A 19,303-nucleotide genomic window follows, 5' to 3' on the forward strand; every position below is an offset into this window, starting at 1 on the left:
AGAAGGAGGGCACGGTCTGACATCCCAGAGTTGGCCTCGCACTTCCAGGCCTCCTGAAAATTGGGGTGTGGATACCAAGGTACAGTTACCACATACCAGGCTGGGGGCTAGAGGTTGCTGGTGATGACCTGGGTATGCTGATCCCGGAGCATCGTTTCTGGCAAGAAACAGAAAGCCGCAGGTGAGCCCAGCTGTTGGGGGACGTGGATGGCTGGTGACTGCAGGGGTGCAGAGAGGGGCGTGCACTCTGCAGGGATGCGGCTGCTGTGTCTCCTTCGGAAGAGCCGTCCGTCTTATTTTCGTCCCTTCTGTGCACATAAGGTCAGGCTCTGTGACCCAGAGCAGGGAAGTTGCCAGGAGTTCCCTGGACACAGCACAGCTGGGACTGGAGGCTTTCCTCAGCTCCCAGTTCAGTGATCTGTTTGTAAACTGTGGCTTTTTATGCTTTTCTTACAACAGTTAGTCCTTGATTAACACTGTGGATTTCAGTTTTAAAAGAACCACGTGATGATTAACGAGACTCTTTGGGGTGATGAAATGTGGTCCTAGGTCTGACCTTCCGTGGCCCCGTGCCCACCGCCCTTGACCCAGATGGCCTCCAGAGCGCGCTGGGTTTTGACGTGGCTCACTACGCTCTGATACAGAAAGGAAAACAGAAGCAAACAGTTCCGGGAGCAATTTAATTCTCAGTGACACGGCACGTGAGGAGAGTTGACTCGGTCCCACTCTGCCATCCTAAGTGTGCACCCGCAGCTGCCACGTGGAGAAGACGCTTCTCGGACACATGGGTGGATGGGTCGGTTTGCAAGATCCCTGCGTCTGTCTGAGACCAGTCGGCAGACAGCTGGGTCTCTGGTTTCACGATGAGCTTAGTGAGAGAGATGAGTGGGATCCAGGTGATGGGCATGGGGTGTGCACTCACCTGCTGATGATGGTCACAAGCTGCAGATTTTTTTTAAACACCCGAGTGCACACTGACCCTAGCCTGAGAAGGACTAGCCTCTGTTGGTCCCACTGGCTTGGCCGCCCGCCCACCAAGACAGGGATCTCAGCAACTCCGTGCCGCTGGGAGTGTATCATCCCTTTACCCACGGGATCCAGCTTGTGCCGGGTCACCTCGTCTCGATTCAGGACGACCTGGCTCACGTCAGTGATACACTTGGTCGGGGTCTGGAGATACACCTTGGTCACGCTCTTGCACGAGTGCCGTCCTGTCGCCCACCAGCTGCCCGCTCCCCTGGCCTGAACACCAGGGGCCCAGGGCGGGGAGGCAAGGGAATGGAGGTTTGGCTTGCTCCCCGTTGCTCAAGTGGGGTGCGTACCATACCTGCGTGCACACACGAGACAGGAAGAGCCTCCCCACGGGTGTATCTTGGGGGTTTGTCTTCTGATCTCCCGCCTGCACAGCCCGTGTGCTGATGACTGTGTGGGATTTGTCTTGCCTCCTTACTTAATGTTTTGAAGCAAGCTTTTCCCCATATCCTTGAAATATTCATAAGCCACAGTCTGCTCGCTTCTAGTAATTTCACACGGTTGTTTTGTAGTTTACTTATTCATTTCTCTCATTTTGGTAACGTTTCTAGCTTCTGACTTTTCACCCTGTAAATAAAATCCTGCATGTCTCACGGGCCCGTTCCTTGTGTCCAGGTTCGGGCCCGTTCCTTGTGTCCAGGTTTGGGCCGGTTTCTGGAAGCAGGCTTGCTGTGGTGGTTTAGTAGGTCGGGCCGGTCCAGACGGGCGGTGCTGGCTCCACACCCAGAGCATCGTCCGAGGCCCGGCGCGTCCCTGACTCGTGCCGTCCAGTGGTCGGGTCGGGTTTTTCTTCTCCTGTGCTGATCCGTCGTCCGAAGCGGGGGTGGAGGCAAGCAACGCTTCCCTTAGGCCACCCAGCTGAGAGGCCTGCGTGCACGACCTGGCCCAGCCTCCCACGGACCCACCTCCGGGCTTTTAGTCCAGTGAAGAGGCTGCACCCACCACGGCACGCGAATCCCAAACCTGCACACTCGTCCTGAACCGGTTTGTCCTGGACCGTGAGCAGGTTACTGTTGGTGTGTAGTCGAGAACTTGGCCAGCACAGAGAGAACGCCTGTACCGTTCCCAACAGGAGCGTCATTGTTTGGGGTGGGGGAAGGCCACACGCGGTCATCTCAGGGTGGGTCCCGCTCCCCCAGAGAGGCTGACTGTGTGACTTCAGTTTAGGGCTGGAGTATGTCGTCTGTCTGCCTCGAGGCTGCGATTCGGCTCGCGGGCAGCCAGGCAGCCAACCAGCCAACCAGGGCTCCGAGGTGGCCACCAAGGCCCTGGGGCTCCTCCCGACCCCAGTTGGAAGAGTGCCGCGCGCCCCGTCACGTGCGGGTGCTGGGAGGGGACACGGAAGCCCCCACTTCCGTACCTCTCCTGGACTCTGCCCCGTGCGTCCCTCTCTGCACTGGCTCCGATGTCCTTATAGTTCTCTCTAGCGAGCCATAACCATGAGCGTCACCACTTTCACTGAGTTCTGAGAGTCCTTCCTGGCTTTGGGGACCCGTGGGACTTGCAGCCGGTGTCCGAGGTGGGGACGGGCCCTCCACCTCGCAGTCTGGCGACCTCTGAATAATGGACAGAGAGAAGCCGCGACGAGACGTGGAGGGTCACCGCTTTCTCCAGTGCTTGCCCCTCGCGCACTTCAGCTGTCGTGTGTCCGCTGGCCCTGACGGCGGCCCCAGCCTCGGAAAGCGGCCCTGCAGGCGCGCCGCCTTCTCGCCCTGAGCCACCGTGCAGAGGCCGGCAGTGCTCCAGCGAGAGTCCTCGCGCACGAGCGGGACGGCGTTACTGCGGAGCACGGTTGCTGGTGAGCCTACGGATATGTCGTTTGCAAGGGTTTCGGTGCGTGTTTTCCTCCTCCGCACATGCAGGACCCAAGCCCCAAGCTAACGTGTCCGGGCTCCCTGCCCGCCCTCTGGCCCTCTCGAAGGCCCCTCCTCCCCATCGGCCCCTAGTGCCGTGTTCCTTCGGGGGCAGCAACCCAGGCGTCTGCACTGGCACTCATGGGCCGAGAAGGAGGACGCCAGTGAAATGCCTTCCTGGGCTGTTTGCTCGGGTTTCATAACTATCTTCTCTTGGGGGGTGCGCCCCACGCTCGCCTGGCTGCTGCTTGTTGAGGGGCAGCGGTATTTGCTCCGCTGTTCACACACCCTTGCCTTCCTGCTCCAGGGCCGAGGGTAGGCCACCGGGCCACCGGCATGTGCTGTCCTTTTGGAAGGGGGCGGTGGAGAAAGGAACAGCCCTGCAGGCCGAGAACGGGGGACCGTCCTGTTGTCCTTGTGCTGAGTGTTCAGTGGTGGGAATCCTTAGGCCCAACCCACAGAGCCAGTGGGAGTGTATCAGTGTAAGAGCCGTTATTGTGGCCCTTGGGGGGCTCAGCTGGGTGAGCGTCTGACTCTTGGTTTCGGCTCAGGTCATGATCTCAGGGTCCTGGGATCGAGCCCCACATCGGGCTCTGCTCAGTGGGGAGCCTGCTTCTCCTCTCCCTCTGCCTGCCTCTCTGCCTACTTGTGATCTCTGCCTGTCAAAATAAATAAATAAAATCTTTAAAAAAAAGAACCCTTGCTTTCTAAGTCAGCCATGCCAGAGCCAATAGCTTGACTGTGTTTGCAAAAGCCTTTCAGTTCCGACACACTGGAGTCTCCCTGTGGATGTACGATTTTTTTTTTAATTTGGGAAATGTTTTTCAAGAGTTCAGACTATTGGAGCAATAATGCTGCTTTCGAATATCTTGCTGGCCCCTCCTTTGTTTTTCGTGTCCTATTACTAAGGCCATTTGAGGAAATAGGGAGAATTGTTTATTCCTGAAGGAGAAGGCGGTTGGTGGAAGGAGGGAGCACTCGCTGCCGTCCCGCGAGGAGGCTCGCACTGCCCGTTGCTGAGGCCACTGGGGCATCGTTCATGCGAAGACGGAGCCACCAAGCAGCTACTATGATGGAAATTCCTGGTCTGTTCACTCTTACAGAGAGCAGGGGTCACACTTTAGTCTCCGAGCCAGATTGCTGTGAACATTTTCCTTTTGGGAGAAAAAACAAACAAGCTTCCTGTTAGATCTAATTAAGCGTGTCACACGCGGAGCTGGGGCCGCCGCTCGGCAGACACAAGCCCACGTCCGGGCTCTGCCCAACTCCGTCTCCTCTGGGTGTGATTGGCCTGTGCTGTACCGTCTCCTTCTCAGCGAGGCCCTCCGTCACCTCGCCTGTTGCGGGTGCCCTGGACCCCGCCCCATGGGCCCCATGGGCCTCCCCCCTGCCCCGCACTACCTCTCAGCACTAGAATAGCACTTGGCCGCAGAGTCAGGGCTCTGGTATATGATGAGTGAATGGAAGGTGAATTGACCCCAGAGGACGAGCCCTCCTTCCCGGCGACCGGATTGAACGTGCTTTCTGCAGCCTGGAGCTACAGGGCTGGGCCGGGCTCCTCTGTGCAGATGCCAGGGGCTGCCCTTTGGACCCGTCCACGGCCCGTGTCTTGTACGTGGAGGCTGCAGGAGTAGTGTGGGGAGCCACTGGGTCCATCCCCTACATCAGGGGCGCCCTAGAGGAGGGAGGGGAGGCTGGAGGCTGTGCTGGAAGAGGCGAGGCCATTCTCCCAGTGTGGCGAGCCTCCCCTGGCTCTCTCCGAGCTGTTGGTCTCCCCGCCTCTTTCCTTCCCCCGCCTCCTCTCTCCAGCCCCCCGCAGTAGCCTGGTAGTCACTAACGGAAGTGCCCCGTGTCTCCTAGGATTCCCGGCCGGCTGAACGACCGGAGGACGCCCCTGGGAGAACTGAACTGGATCTTCACGGCCATCACAGACACCATCGCGTGGAACGTGCTCCCTCGGGGTGAGGCGGCCCGGCTGGCCAGCTTGGGGCAGGGGCGGGCTGCTGGCTCGCAGTCAGGAGGTGCCTACCCTTGCGATGAGCAAGGAGGTCTTGTCAGCGAGGAAGGCTGAGGGGCAGGTGGAGAAGGAGGAGGAGGCAAGAGGCCCCAGAGGTTTCCATGGGTCACCGCGGGTCGGGACCATGAACAGCAGCAGACACTAGGCCCCACGTGAGCTTTCGCTCTAACATCAGGGTGTTCGTTTCTAGGTGGACTCAGAACTCACTTTTCTTCATAAAAATTGGCACAATCCAGGTTTTTTAAAACCAGATTTCTTAAAAGCTGCTACTATAAGACTTGTATTTTTTCATTACTGACTGGCTGGGGTTTGGTGTTTGTGCTTGAGAGTGTGTGTGTGTATGTGTGTGTGTGTGACCCATGGGAAATGTGCCTGTTAGTCCCAACCTGCTTGTAAAAAATTCTGATGGAGATAAATTTATGCATTTGGCTTAAATGCTGGACGTGAATCCCTGAAATACCTTTTTCTGTTTTATCTGCCCTCAGATCTCTTCCAAAAGCTCTTCAGACAGGACCTGCTGGTGGCTAGTCTGTTCCGAAATTTTCTCCTGGCAGAAAGGATCATGAGGTCCTATAACTGCACCCCCGTCAGCAGCCCACGCCTGCCCCCCACTTACATGCACGCCATGTGGTAAGTGTCCCGGCCGGGCCGTACCCGGCGGTGTAACATTCTCCGAGTGGCTTGGTCTCTGTCCATTTCTACGGCAGGACGAGTTTCGTGGAATCACATGAAACAAACAGGACTTGCCGCCAGCCTGGAGCCCCAGGTGGTGCTGACGAGTAGGTGAAAGCCTACGTAAGGGCCTCTGCACACGGGACACGCCCGCCTCCTTCCGGGCACAGGTGCCGTGGCGGGTCTTTGAAGATGGAGCGGGACCGCACATCCAGACGTCACCCAGCCCGTGACCCGGGGCCGGAGGGGGTGGCCCGTGAGCTTGTGACCCTCAGGGACCAGCGCAGGGAGGGGAGACTGCCGACGGGGCTCTGAAGTGTCAGATGGCTCCACCAGACCGGGACCGTGGGGTTCGTGACCAGTTAGTGTGTATGCTTACGTCAGGGGAGCACACACGTGTGTGCACTCACGCGCACGTGCACACGGGAGAGGTCTTCAGGACCGTGGTCATAGTTGCCCCCAAATGGGGCTGTTGCTGCTCGAGCCACTAGGAACAGCAGTGACAGGAGCACCACCGTGAACTGCTTTAACTCCCGCGTCGTGCCAGAAGGCATCGGTTCCCTCTGTTTCCTCGCTTCTGTCCCATGGGCAGAGTTTGGGGCAGTATGGAAACGGGGTGCCCGCAGAGGAGTGAGTCCAAGCTGTGTCCGCCCATGGGGAAACCCTAATGCAGACACTTAGAAACAGCAGGTCACTCGTGCTGTGTTTTCACGGCCAGGCTTATTTCCACTGGTGATTTTTTTTTTTTTTTAATACGTGCACAACCACTTTCCCCGGCACTGAAAACCCAAAGAAGAGTTTGTGGACTCACTGCCCTCATCCACTGAAGGGAAACCAGGAAGGAATATTCTGGTCTGTGGGGGGAATCGGGGTGTGCTGGGCACAGCAGTGGACTGTCCACGGAGAGCCGAAACACGCCTCATCCGCGCCTGCTTCCAGAGCGGCCGCGGGGAGCACAGGCCGGGGCGGAGTCGCTGCGCGGAAGGAGGTCACGTGTGCACACAGAACGGCGAGCTGCCCTGCGGGGCGTGGATTGGGAGAGTGTTCGAAGCCTGTCCTGGTACTTAGCCTGAATCATTAGAGTGAAGACCGACATTTCTGGAAGATTAGATCCTCAAACGAGACTTCTCCATTACGGAAAGTGATGTCTTAAATCCTGTCTCTTTCTTCTGAACCAGGTTTTAATAAAACATCTATTATTGAGAAAAGGGAAGGAAGGTGAAAAAATCACGTGGGGTCAGTGCCTTGTGTGGTCTTGGGAGGAAAACTGGGTTAGCTGTAGGAAATGGGCACCGCACTAGCTGCCTCGTGACACACCTTCCGGGCCGCAGGACCCCGCTGGCCAAGCGGATTCCTTGCGAGATGGAGACGTGAGTGGGCTCAAGGCACTGACGGTTGGGGATGTGGCCTGCACCCTCTTACCCTCTTCTGCTCCAGCCCAGCCCAGCTCCCGGAGAGCGTGTTCCTGTTAGTGTACTTCCCTCTGGCTGCAGAAACACCTCCTGGAAGACAGGCTCAGTGGCTCGGAGTAAAAACCACGTCGTGCTGGAGAAGACTCCAGAGACCAGGACCAGAGCAGCGAGCAGACAAGACACATGGGGCCAGAGCGACGGCAGCTGGGGAGGGAGGCAGGTGCAGACGGCCGGCCTCCACTCATCTTCCCCGACTCCTGTCCCCAGGATTGGCCTCTTACAATGTTTTTGAACTCTGGAGTTTGTGTAAGAACTGCTTAAGGTCCAGACTCTAGACGGGACAGCAGCATCCCGTGATCCCGCCATCACTTAAGGACACCTTTTCTTGCTGGCTCCAAAGGCTGAGAGCTCCTGTGAGTCTCGTGAAGTAAATCTGCGTGTGTATTTACACCTTGTGCACAGAAACATGAATGACACAGCGGTCCACAGAGGCCCGGGTGAACGTGGGGAGAGCCTCACGGTATTGAGGCAGGTGGACTGGCTAGCAGCTGTCCGTGTACACCCGGGCTGTCCTCCTTTCTTGGTCTGGCCTCCCTTCACCCCTCAGGGCCCCTCTGCAGCTAGAACACACCCTGAAGACGGGTGTCACCTGCTCAGTCAGCCTCCCCGGCCCCCCGTCGTGCAGAGAGCCATCTGGCCTGCTGCCTGCCCCCCCCCCCACTCCCCGTCAGTGGATTTCAGCTGTGGCGGGTTGGACTCGTCCCGGAGCTGGCACGTGGCACCAGGCGCTGTCGAGGAGGCTCCCGGACCAGACCCAGGATGGGAGGCCGCAGGGTTGGGCAGAGAGGAAGGTCAACCAGCAGTACGGTCTCGGCGGCCGCGTTCGTCCCAGCCTCCACCCTGTGCGGCGCTGACGGTGCAGTGGCCCTTCAGAACAGCTCTCGTCACCCTGAGGGGGCCAGGCTGCTGTGCCGGCGCCAGCTATCTTACGGGCTTCCTATCACTCCAGGGGACCTATCCGAGAGGCGGACGTCTGGAGTGGAATTGGGTCTCCTTGAGGCGTCCAGCTTCCTGGCTCCTGTCCGGCCTGTTTCCTTGAAGCACATTTTCTTTCCTCGTCCAGAAAAGTGAGCCTTTCCCGGCCGCTTCTGTGGAGCCTGTCACCGGACCCTCAGGTCCATCACAGGGAACGCAGGACAGCCCAGCCCCCAGGCGCTGGGAGTGAATTTTGTTCCCACAGAAGTGAACGTAGAAGTCAGACGGTGACTGTGCCGTCCCAGTGCCCCCAAGCTGAGGACGGATGCCACGCTGCTGCCTTGCGAGTGTCCCCTCGAAGGAGTCCTTCCAGCAGGGAAAGCGGGAGGGGCTGGAGACACACCTCCACTCCTGGCCCCCACCTTTCCTCTCCAGCCTGTTCTGCTCTGCATTATGGTCTTTCCATAATGTGGTTTGATGAACATTTTGAAGGAAAGGTTTAAGGCAAAATCTCGGGGAGGAGAAGCGTAAGCAGTCCTTGGTGGCCGCTGTAGACATGAGGGTCGGCCTGCCTGTCTCCAGCAGGTCTGGGCCCCGGGGCGGCGGGCCCTGCAGGTCGGCTGCGGCTGGTGGTTTTGGTTTTACCTTCATGGCCAAAGGAACTTATGTGCTTTAGATTTTTTTTCCTTTTCTTTTTGAACCTGAACCTCAAGCGTATGTGTTGTGTGCCGTTCCGGCGTTTCACATGAAAGCGAAGAAGCCATTTTGTCAGCTCTCCACCGGCTGGGAAGGGACGGGTGAGGCGTCCGTGGCTCCCACTGAGCCCAGGCTTAGCCCAGGGAGGGTGGCTGGAAGCCAGACGCCCTCTGCTGCAATGCAGGGGACCACGGAAACCAGCCGACAAACTGAATGAACGTTGTGAGGAAGCCCGTTGGCTGTTTCCCTGACAGATGCGTTCTTCTGTTAGAAGCAGAAATCCTGCGGTCTGAGGAAGGATCGGGAGTGTACGTTACCTGTCGCGGAACAACCGCATTTCCACACATAGAGGGGCTTGGAGCACACGTGCTTGTGTGTGGGGCAGGGGACTGGTCTGCTGGGGTCTCACCAGGCTGCAAGGGCACGGCAGTCCGCACGGTGTGACGTAGCAGCAGGGACGGCATCCCCTTGGCCGGATTCTGTTCAAAGTTCCAGGTCCGTGCGAGGGCCCCCCCGGGAGGCAGGCATCCCCCAGCTGCCGTCGGAGCCTGTGCCATGAGCAGCATCTTGCCGAAGGCAGACGGCTGGAAAGTCCATGGGGATTATGCGCAGAGGCAGGGTGTGGGCGGGTGAGAAGACGGTGCGCCATGGTCTTTGCTGAGGCAGAGGCACAAACGAGTCGTAGCACATGATCAAAAGGTCCCGATTACAGAAATAATCACACCAGTGACTTACTCAGTACGTCCTGTGGGTCACGCGTTGTAAATGCTTTCCACGCGCAGAGTCGAGCCTCTGGCGACAGGCAGCATTGCCAACAGCCCCGCTCTGCAGGCGAGCACGGGAGGCGCAGGGAGGGGAGCGAGTGGCCGGATGGCAAGGCCCGGCCACGACAGGCAGCACAGCCCCTGGCAGCTGTGTGCGGCCTCGTCAGGACGTATGTGTCCACGTACGCGGGCTTCAGGATGTCGGATGGGACGTGGGTAGACGCTGGTTCATGGCATCTCCGTCATCTGCCAGGAAGCTTGTACGGCATCTGGGAACACGTGATCAGACACTGTGGTGGGGGAGTGGCCTTGCGCCCGCTGGGTGAGGCGGGGTGGGCGGCCTGGATTCCACCGGAAGGACCTCCTATAGTTCCTTCCTACAGCTCAGGTTCAGCTCCGTCCCCTCCCGTGTTGGCGTGCAGCCAGCCTCAGCTGTGGGGACAGAGGCCTGGGCCTCTCTCTCCAGAGGGACGTTGGAAGCGGCCGGGCATCAGCAAGCATTCTGGAGTCTGACTTGTCCTGCTGTGTCCCACCCATGGATGCTGTGGAACCACCTTGCCCTGCACCACCACCACCACCACCACCACCACCACCCTCGGTCGTGGCCTGGCTGGCCTCAGGCGCCCTGAGCCCTGCCCCGCCTGCACCATCCGCCTTACGCTTTCCAGTCCCTGCTCAGGAGGGTGATTTGGCAGGTGCTGAGGAGAAACCAAGGAACATGAGACACTGAGGAATTTTGATAAAGCCGTTTGTCAGCATTTTAGCTGTGAAAAGGAGAATTGGGACTAAAGCTCGTCCCTAACAGAGCAGGTGTTTGGTTAGGGTACGTGTACTTGCAAGGGTGTAAGCAGTCTTGACGTTATGTTTGTGAGGATTCCTTACCCCGAGCAAATGTGTTAAGTGACAAGAGCAGACCCTGAGCTGTAGCCACAGCAGAATCCCATCCACATTATGACAGATGTTACGTGCAGGGAGACGGGGAGCAGAGCAGCGACCCGGGGCGAGGGACGTGGGCCCCTGGGTTGTGGAGCAAAAGGCAGGCTCTCCATTTTGAAAGTCGGCAGATAGTGATTTTGTAATTTTAAGTCTGCATGTAGATTTCTTTTAAGCTTTTGAGACACCAAAAGCTATTTTTGAACAATTGAGTCATTATGATTAAGATGTTATTTGTCCAAATACAAAACTGGAGACAGAAGAAATTGTTGAGTATTTCTTTGCACAAAACAGGTATGACTGGTAAACTCCCGTAAAGTTTGGTGCCAGAACTTGGCCTCACTTGATACGTTTCAAATGTTGTGACAAGAGCTCATTAAAATTCCAAGTTGGAAATCATTCACACGCGTTAGACTCAGTCCCAAGTTTGTAAGGCAGATAGGATTATCCTTGGAACAGCCCATTGTGGGTAGGCCTTGTGCCCCTGCCAAGCACAGGGCGCTGGGTGGCCTCATAAAGGTCATAAAAAGCCATTCTAGAAAAGTATGAAATAATGCCCGAGTATCTCCTGAGTGTCAGGTCGTGGGGACCAGCCTGGGAAAGACCAGCCTGGCCTCCTTCCCCATGGAGCTTGGATAAGGCCGAGGAGCACTTGTAAAGAAAAGCCTTACTGTGGAGGGATGGGCCCTGGTCAGAAGGGGGCTGGGGGCACGTTGACCCTGGGCCCTTAGCAGAACTCAGGAGGCTCCCGGTACCGGAGCAAGACAGCCTGCTGGGCGGCAGCTTCCCCACAAAGCTTCCGGTCCCATCGTACCAACCCTGCCCGGGAGCACTGAGTCCTGACTTACCTCCCCGGGCTTGTAGACGTCCTAACCTGGCCGAGCAGCCCGTGTCCAGTGCGAGCATAAGTGTCCAGTCAGAGCCCAAGGAGGCACAGGTGGGCAAAGCCCTGCAGCACGCCGGGTCTAGATGTGAAGACACCAAAGCATCAAAAAGGAGGTGTCGCCCCAGAGGGAATACAGCCTGGAGAAGGGGTAGTTACACCACGCGTTCACGGCAAGGAAAGAGCGTCCATGGCTCACAGAACCAGAGGATCCCAGAGGATGTGGTGCTGGGCCAGGTCCTGCAGGCGAGAGGAGGGGTGTGGTCGGGAGAGCGGAGAAGTGGAACCCCCGGGAGCAGGGGGCAGGGGTATGGCTGTGACTGGAACTGCGGAGAAGGAGCCTCGTGTGCTGGTGACCAGCAGGGCAGGCTGGGAGCCGGCAGGGTGGTGGCAGCCGTTGCTGCGGAAGGCGTGGCGTCAGAAGCGGCTGGGATTGAGTCCCGTGTTGGGCTGCGATCCCCATGGTGGCTGTGTGGCTCGATGTGCAGAGCCAGATTTCGGGATGTTTTATCTCCTGAGATGGACGGGGCCTGGTGACCAATTACATCCAGGGTATGAAGGACAGGCGGGACCAGGGCACCTCGCTAGGGCTCTGCCTGGAGCACTGCGCAGGTGCTGCCGCCCAAAACCACCTCAAGAGCGGGCGCACTGGCAGCCGGTGGGCCTGGAAGGGGCTCTGGATGGGCCTGCCGGTGTGCGTCCAGCAGCCCCTGGAGGTGTGAAGGTTCAGGGCAGCTGACAGATGTGTAGGTGACCACGTGCATGGTGGCTGTTTATGGAGCACCTGCTAAGCGCCAGACCCTTTACCGGGCACTTAGCGTGCATTGTCTTACTAATCCTCCCCACAGCCTGGCGACCGACACTCTTTTCTCAGCTTGGTGCGTAAGGGAACAGGCTCGGAAGGCGGGTGTGGTGTGTCGGAGCCACTGTCCTTCCCTGGCCAAGAGGGAAGACTTAGCATCCCCGAATTTGGGCCCCACCGTGAGTATGAGTGGTGGGACAGGAGGCCGCAGTGCCGGCGGTGCAGGACAGGTCGGAAGGGACTGTGGGTGAGTGACCCGTCGGGCCCTGTCGAGAGATGAGACGTGGCCTCCCTGGACTGGGGTCAGGCTCTTGCACAGGCCCTCGCTCCAGCAGCACACACGGCCTCCGGGTCAGATGGGCTGGCACGGCACTGCGCAGGGCCTTGGGGTGCCAGCTGCCACCTGTGGGAGGAGACCGCCATCAGGGTTATGGACCACAAAAGGATGGCTTTTCAGGAAATGTGCCGCGGGGCACAGAGTGGCCTGACCCCCAAAAGCACATTGTGTCTGGGCAGAACTCGGGGGCAGTGAGCCTCCAAGGGCTTCAGGCAACAGGAGTGTCCTTGTGTCCAGTCGGCTCTGGTGGTGGACCCTGCAGGGTCTCTGTGGGTCCTGTGGGAGCACCGATGAAGGTGCAGGAGGGGTGAGGGGCAGAGGCCGGGGAGGGCCACTGCCTGTGCCAGGAGCTGACCTCTGCGCCAGTGCTGTTCCTGATGGCAGTCGGCACCCACAGTAAATTTTTATTTTTATTTTTTTTAATTTTTTTTATTTCTTTATTTGACAGACATAGATCACAAGCAGGCAGAGAGGCAGGCAGAGAGAGAGAGGGGAGGAAGCAGGCTCCCCACTGAGCAGAGAGCCCGATGCGGGGCTCGATCCCAGGACCCTGGGATCATGACCTGAGCCGAAGGCAGAGGCTTTAACCCACTGAGCCACCCAGGCGCCCCCACAGTAAATTTTTAAAGAGCAGCCAGAAATTCATATTTTCACTTACAACTTCCTTATTTTAAAATGTAGATAGCCAAGGGCGCCTGGGTGGCTCAGTCGGTTCAGCGTCCAACTCTTGATTTCGGCTCAGGTCACGATCTCAGGGTCATGGGATCAAGCCCCGTGGGGGGCTCTGCGCTCAGCAGGGAGCCTGCTTGGGATTTTCTCTCCTTCTCCCCTGCCCCCATGCACATCCACATGCCTTCTCTCTCTCAAGTAAGTAACCCTAAATATGAGTGTACACACGTGCAGTGATCTCCAATACAGGACTTTCAGAAACCTTCTGGAGGTGCGAATCAAACCCATGGGGGCCCTGTTGCAGCCCGCGGGGGACACTGCGGGGGTGCGACCACGGACACCCTTGGGGTGGAGGTGGGAATTCAGGGCCCTGGTGTACCCTGGGTCCCTGAAGCCTGGTAGCCATCAGCGGGGAGGCGTGCGTGGTGCTGCCGCCTGCCCACGTCTTGGCATGGTGGCCTGGGCTCTCCCTCCGGGGCCTGTCCTGCTTCACTGTGCACATCCAACGGTCCTCTCCAGTTGGGAGATACCATGTCTTCTTGATACCATGTCTTCCTACCCTGATACACTGAGAAATCCCATGTAATTAAAACTACAGGCTTCCCTTCTAGACATCAGTGGTGATGGGATTCCAAGGAGGAAGATCGTGTCTGTGTAACTCACATTTTATCTGGAAGGGGTTTTCTAACGACGGTGCCAGCCTGATTCTGTAGCTAGAAAGTAAACATCAGTCAATCCCATTACGTGTTGAAAATTTTACCATTAACTGACTTGGATCAGGAGCTGAATGTGAAATCAGGCTCTAGATTTCAAGAAGGAAATGCTCGTAAGAACACGACAAAGCAGTAATGGCCAGAAACGTCATCTTGTTGGTCAGTTGCCCTCGGTGTCGCTGTGGCAGTGCAGGCCCCCCCGGCTCTGGCGTCTGTGCCGAAGCAGCACCGTGGTCCCGGCTCCTGGACGAGCAGCCAGCCTGCCACGGGACCCACCATGCCGGCGCCCCCACGGCTGCTGCCTCCCATCGCCGCCACCAGAGCATGTGGAGGCCGGGCAGGTCCCTCGAGTGCACAGAGAATTGGTGGTAGGTAGACCCCCACCACCCGCATTAGGAGTGATCCCAGCTTCTAAAATGCTTTTCCCGAGTTCTCTGTCCAAAGTGACTGAAGTCCTAGTCCCCTTGTACTGACCGGCTTTCGTGTCTGCCTGTGGCTTTCCCGTGGGGCCCCCTTGGACAAGCCTTGCTCTCCGTTCACACCCAGGGGTGGCGAAAAGACCCACACAGAGGGTCTTTGCTTCCCAGGGACGCATCCATGGTGACAAAGTCTCGGTCCCACACACACTCACCCACACGCTGAAAATACGGTGAGCGCACAGGCGGGAAGAGAGCGGAAGGTCAGGCTTGCTAGTTGCCCCCCTTTGCGGGGTTGCAGTTCCCAGACGTTGGGTGTGAGCCCTGTTTGGCTCGGTGGCTGCATTTGCTAAGACGGTTTCTAAGTAGGCGCTGCTTCCCGGACCGTCCTGCTGCTCCAGCTGAATTTAGCAGGAAGGCCTCAAGTTCCGCCATGCTGCCTCGTTGTAGGTCTCAGGAGGGGGAAACCGCCTGAGAAAGTGATAATCTCTCTTTCTTTATGAAATCGAAGTCAGAGGTCAGAAGTACAGGGCGTAACTACCGGGCCAGGCGATGATGTGGGGCTGCAGCCTCACCCCTGCTGATACAGATACACTGACTCGGCCGCTGTCCCCTCCCCTTCTCCTGCCCCTACCACAGATAGAGGTAGTGGTTGCAGTGCAGGTTGGTTGGTAGCACAGAATCCCGTGGCTTCGTGAAGAAGAGTCTCTTTCTCTTTCCATGTAGCCTGAGTGTGAGCCGCTGGGCCCCAGGCCTCCCGCCGCCCCGCAGTGGCTAGCCCCACGGGCAGTGCTCGTTTCTGCTGTCGCCCAGTGGCTGGGAAAGCGGCAAATGTCCAGCTCACACTCCTGTCCACACAGAACGTGCGGGAGCAGGGGAAGGGCCAGGTGCAGAGGCGGGCGAGCGGGCGAGCGCGAGGCCCAGACTGAGAGGGCCCTGCTCCGCCGTGCTCAGGTTCTGCTGAGGTGACTGGGTGCTTGCGCGGGCTTGCAGCAGAGCTGGTTTGGAGACAGAACGCAGAAAAACAGTGCCCCTCGCTCTTTCTCCCCCTCCTTGTAAATAGGCCAGAGTGTGCACGTCCCCAGTGAGCCCAGAGCCGCGCTCCCTCGGCTATCGGAGAGAGCACCTGGAACGAGTAACGTGCCGTCTAGTGACCGCAGTCCTTGGGTGGTAATGGAGAGGTTGAACTGTGAGCCGTGGGAGGAAGGGAACAAAGCCGAGCCGAAACCGCGGCGAAAGCACAAAGTAATCCGCATTTGCACTTGGCTTCAGGCAGGGCGCTGATGATGGGCGCTCGGCGCTGGCGCCTGTGGAATTTTTGATGTGAAGCCATCAGGGACGCATCCTCCTTCACTTTCGATTTCTGCAGGTCCTGAAAGCTCGCCTCTCTCCACAGTAAAAACCTGTGCTTTCTGTTCCCGTCGAGGGCGCCTCTCCCGCAGAGCCATCGTGCAGATGGAGGCCGCGTGCTCTTGGAAGGCGCCCCCGCCAGCCCCCTCCTTGGGCGGCTGCCATCCGAGGCCCGTTTCCTAAAAACCCAAGCTCTTGCCTGCATGGCACGTTTTCCGGGCAGTGACTCATCGAGCAGCCCACAGCGCAGGGAGCCTCTGCTCCACACCGCTCGGATCGGATCAGCTGGCCAGGCTGTCGCTGCGCCCCTCCCGCCGCAGTGTGGCCCCTTCGCGGGCTGTAGGAGGTGCGAATGCAGACACCCTCCCAGGTTGGCGCTTGCTGGGGCGCCAGAGCGCGCAGAGCCCAGCAGCCCACCGCCAGGGCCTCAGACTTCCCAGGACTCACGTTCCCACTCTCCCTGAGTGAGAACCCGAATTAAGACTCCAGGTTCATTTTGATCTTACCCTAGAAAATGCAGCCGATTTTAGGCAACCGACGAGATGCTGGCATAGAGCACCAGTCTCGTGCTGCTGGGCTTTCATGGAGCTCAGGTACCCTGAGCAGGCCCTTTCCCCCCATAAGCGCCAGGAGCCAGAGGCCTGAAGAGGATCACCGGCCTGCAGCAGCTCCACATGCGCTGTCCGTCACCTTTGACCGTCAGGTGTCCCTAGGTCTTCAGTGTCCTGAGTGCTGCCATGTTCAACACGATGGGCCAAGTCCCTTTTCTCTTGCACTCAGACAGCTGTGCCCATCTGTCCATGGCCCAGAGCAGCTTCTCTGCCTTGCTCCCAGCGAGCTCAGTGGCTCCTCTGTCCCGGGGCTCCCTACCATGTTTGCAGCTCCCAGAGTCCCTGTGAACAAAGGAAACGTCCTGGGCTGCTTGATGACTCAGTCCCTGAGGGAAGGACCAGCCCTCGCCTCGGGAGCTGTCAGGCCGTCCGGGGCTAATGCAGAGCACACTCTCTGGGGGGACTGGAGGGTGGGGGGCATCAGGAGGCCGCCTGGCGGCCTCTCCCAGTGCAGCCTGGATCCCCCAATATTCTGTCCAGAACACCCAGGCGGAACCATGGACAGCTGCCAGCGACACCCAGCCAGGACCACGGACAGCTGCCAGGGAGAGGGACGCATCTTCGCCGCAGGCTGCTTCTGGCCTCTTGATCTTGCGGAGCTGGGGCTGAGAGGACAGGTCACCGGCTCTCCTCTCCTCTCCACCAGGCTCTGTTCGCAGGCGCACCCATAGCCGCTGTAGCTGACCGCCGGGGCCCGGAGCCAGGCTTCGTGGCCAGTGCCCTGGACGCCCCCCTGCACCCAGCTTGTGCACACTTCCGTCCACCTCTTGAAGTTCAGAGTTTTTATTAGATTTAAGTCAAGGATGTTTGTAGAGTTTAATTGCAGTAGTTGACTCTGCTTCTGTGTGATGAAGAGCCGGTACCTCCCTCCATGCTGCTGAAGAACCGCGTCGCCTGCGGCCTGGGCACTTACTGACCACACGGGAACCAGTTATCGCCTGTTCTTTGAGGCACTTTTGATTACGCGCTGATTGCCTCTTAATTAGGTTGGTGGGGGAAGGGCGCACTTTTTCGGAGGGGCTGGGCGGGACAGCTGGACTGCATTCCGTCTATTTCGGTAACGACAGAGAGCCCGTAGGCTTTTGTTTGTCTTCCACGGTTCCTGTTTCTGCCTGTTGACATTTTTTGTTCCCGGTGTGGTCGTCTCCGGGTACGTTCCCGCCTCTCGGGAACTTCCCTGGGAGGAGAGGTGGCCGTGCTGAAAGCCGGATCCATGCGCTGGTCCCCATTTTGTCTCCATGAGCAAGGGAAGGGGCAGAACAGGGGAGAAGGAACCACCGTGTCCACGTCCATCTGTGGCTGTAGAGAAAGGGAGGTGGTCATCGCGTCAGTCTAGAACTAACATTGAATGCCGTGAGCGTCCCCCTCCCATCAGTGCCCCCGCCAGCGTGCCTGCTACCTCAGGTCTCCCAGGGACCCTGCAAGCGGGCATGATCATTACCCCTTACAGATGGGGAAATGGACTCCAGGGAGCCAGACCCCAGAGCCAGGCCAGCAGGTGCACTCACCATTTTGTACATGTTAGGAGCCAGGTCCTGATGCCTTGAGAAGGTGGTGGCGAGGTGGCCAGGGTCACACATGGGAGAGACTTGCTGTCTCCACAAACAAGCACTGCCTGCCTCATCCCTGAGTGGTGCATGTTGGCCGAGGTCTGGGGCTCTGTGCTGGGGAGGGTGGTGGCGCAGGCTAGTCCTGACTCTGGGCAGGATGGGGCGCTGCTCAGGATGGGGGGTCCACAGACGGACCCGCCTTCTCCTGGCGCCATACTGGCCATTCCTGATGAAGCACGTGGAACGTTTGTGTGTGCCACTGCCACTGTCCACCAGCGATGCCACGGCTGCTCCGTGGGTGTGGACAGGCTATTGCAATCCAGTATGGGGCTGAAACTACAGTGCAAAGTGAGGCGGTCCCTTTATTTTTCCCAAACTCTTGTGTAAATTTGAAGAGGAATGATGTTAACAAACGGAGTAGCTCTAGCGGGCTGCCAGATGTCTTCCTGCTTCTCCTGAGGACCCATGGCCATGGCTGTGCCCAGACGCAGCCGGGGCCCCTCCCGGAGAAGCAGTCAGTGAGGTGGGTGTCCCTCTCTTCTCTCACAGGCAAGCCTGGGACCTCGCCGTCGACATCTGCCTCTCGCAGCTGCCCACCATCATCGAGGAAGGCACCGCATTTCGGGTGAGTCCTACAGAGGGCATCATGTGATCCAACCGGGGGATGGGGGAGCTCTGTCCCTGGGCACCTGGTCCGTAGAACCCCCAGATGCTACGTTGTCAGATTTCCTTCGTCTGCCTGGGAAAAAGTGCAGTTACCAGAAGTTTGAAAGATTACATCAGCCAGGGGTCAAGATTTTGAATGGCAAACTCTCAAGAGATGTCATCTTTTAAAATGATGTTCTTGTCAATCTGCTTTCCTTAATGCACGCTCCCTGACCCTGCCTTCCGGGCTCTGCCTTTTAACTGGAATGAATTATGGGTTTCCCCAGACTCCTGACCGGAGCCTGAGGGTGTAAAGCTCAGCCCTGCGGGAACATCTGGTCCCCAGGCCACCCAGCCAGGGAACTGACTCACCAGGGGTCGCACAGCCCCTCACCAAGAGCCCCCCTTGCTCTGACGGCTGCGCGGCCTCCGTGTCTTCATTCAGGACTCACATATGGAGTCTGAGCACATGTGCCCCAGACCCAGCCGCCCCCTCGAGAGCCCTGAGGAAGGAGGAGGGTCACTCACGTCTGTGCACATGCTTCCTCTGACCCCCAAGGGTCGGGGAGGCTTCCATGTTTGGGAGGGCCGGGGCAGCTGAGCAAAGTGGCCTAGGCCATGGCGGGTAGGGCAGAGGGTCGGAGCCGCTGGCCTTCTCTCCCCACACCTTCGTCTCTGACCCCGCCCAAGACCATAGGGGCAAGCTGGCTGCCTGGTGCCTCAGTTTCCTCATGTTCCGGGGGAGTCAGGCTGGTGTGCCACTGAAGGGGCACAGGAGGACTGAAGGAGTTGATACAGGCCGAGTGCTCACGCCAGGCATGGGGGGTACGCGTATGTGTGCGCATGTGTGAAGTGTGTCTCTGTGGGGTGTCTGTGTACATGTGTGCTCGTGTGTGTGCGTGCGTGCACATCTGTGTGGTACGTGTGTGTACACGTAACTGCTCAGATGATCTCAGTGCCCCCAGTGGGGATG

At 58.4% G+C, this 19,303-nt stretch overlaps 1 protein-coding gene across 1 annotated transcript in view; it reads left to right on the forward strand.

Moving 5' to 3' along the window:
• RPTOR (regulatory associated protein of MTOR complex 1) overlaps nucleotides 1-19,303 on the forward strand; it is a 316,629-nt gene that overhangs the window by 204,772 nt on the left and 92,554 nt on the right. The window contains exons 8-10 of the mRNA XM_080826085.1: nucleotides 4,746-4,846; nucleotides 5,388-5,532; nucleotides 18,235-18,310. Of these exons, the coding sequence (XP_080682211.1) occupies nucleotides 4,746-4,846; nucleotides 5,388-5,532; nucleotides 18,235-18,310 (322 nt within the window). The remainder of the gene's footprint in view (nucleotides 1-4,745; nucleotides 4,847-5,387; nucleotides 5,533-18,234; nucleotides 18,311-19,303) is intronic.

This window comes from Martes martes (genome assembly GCF_963455335.1).
Source record: "Martes martes genome assembly, chromosome: 16".
Classification (NCBI taxonomy): Eukaryota; Metazoa; Chordata; class Mammalia; order Carnivora; family Mustelidae; genus Martes; species Martes martes.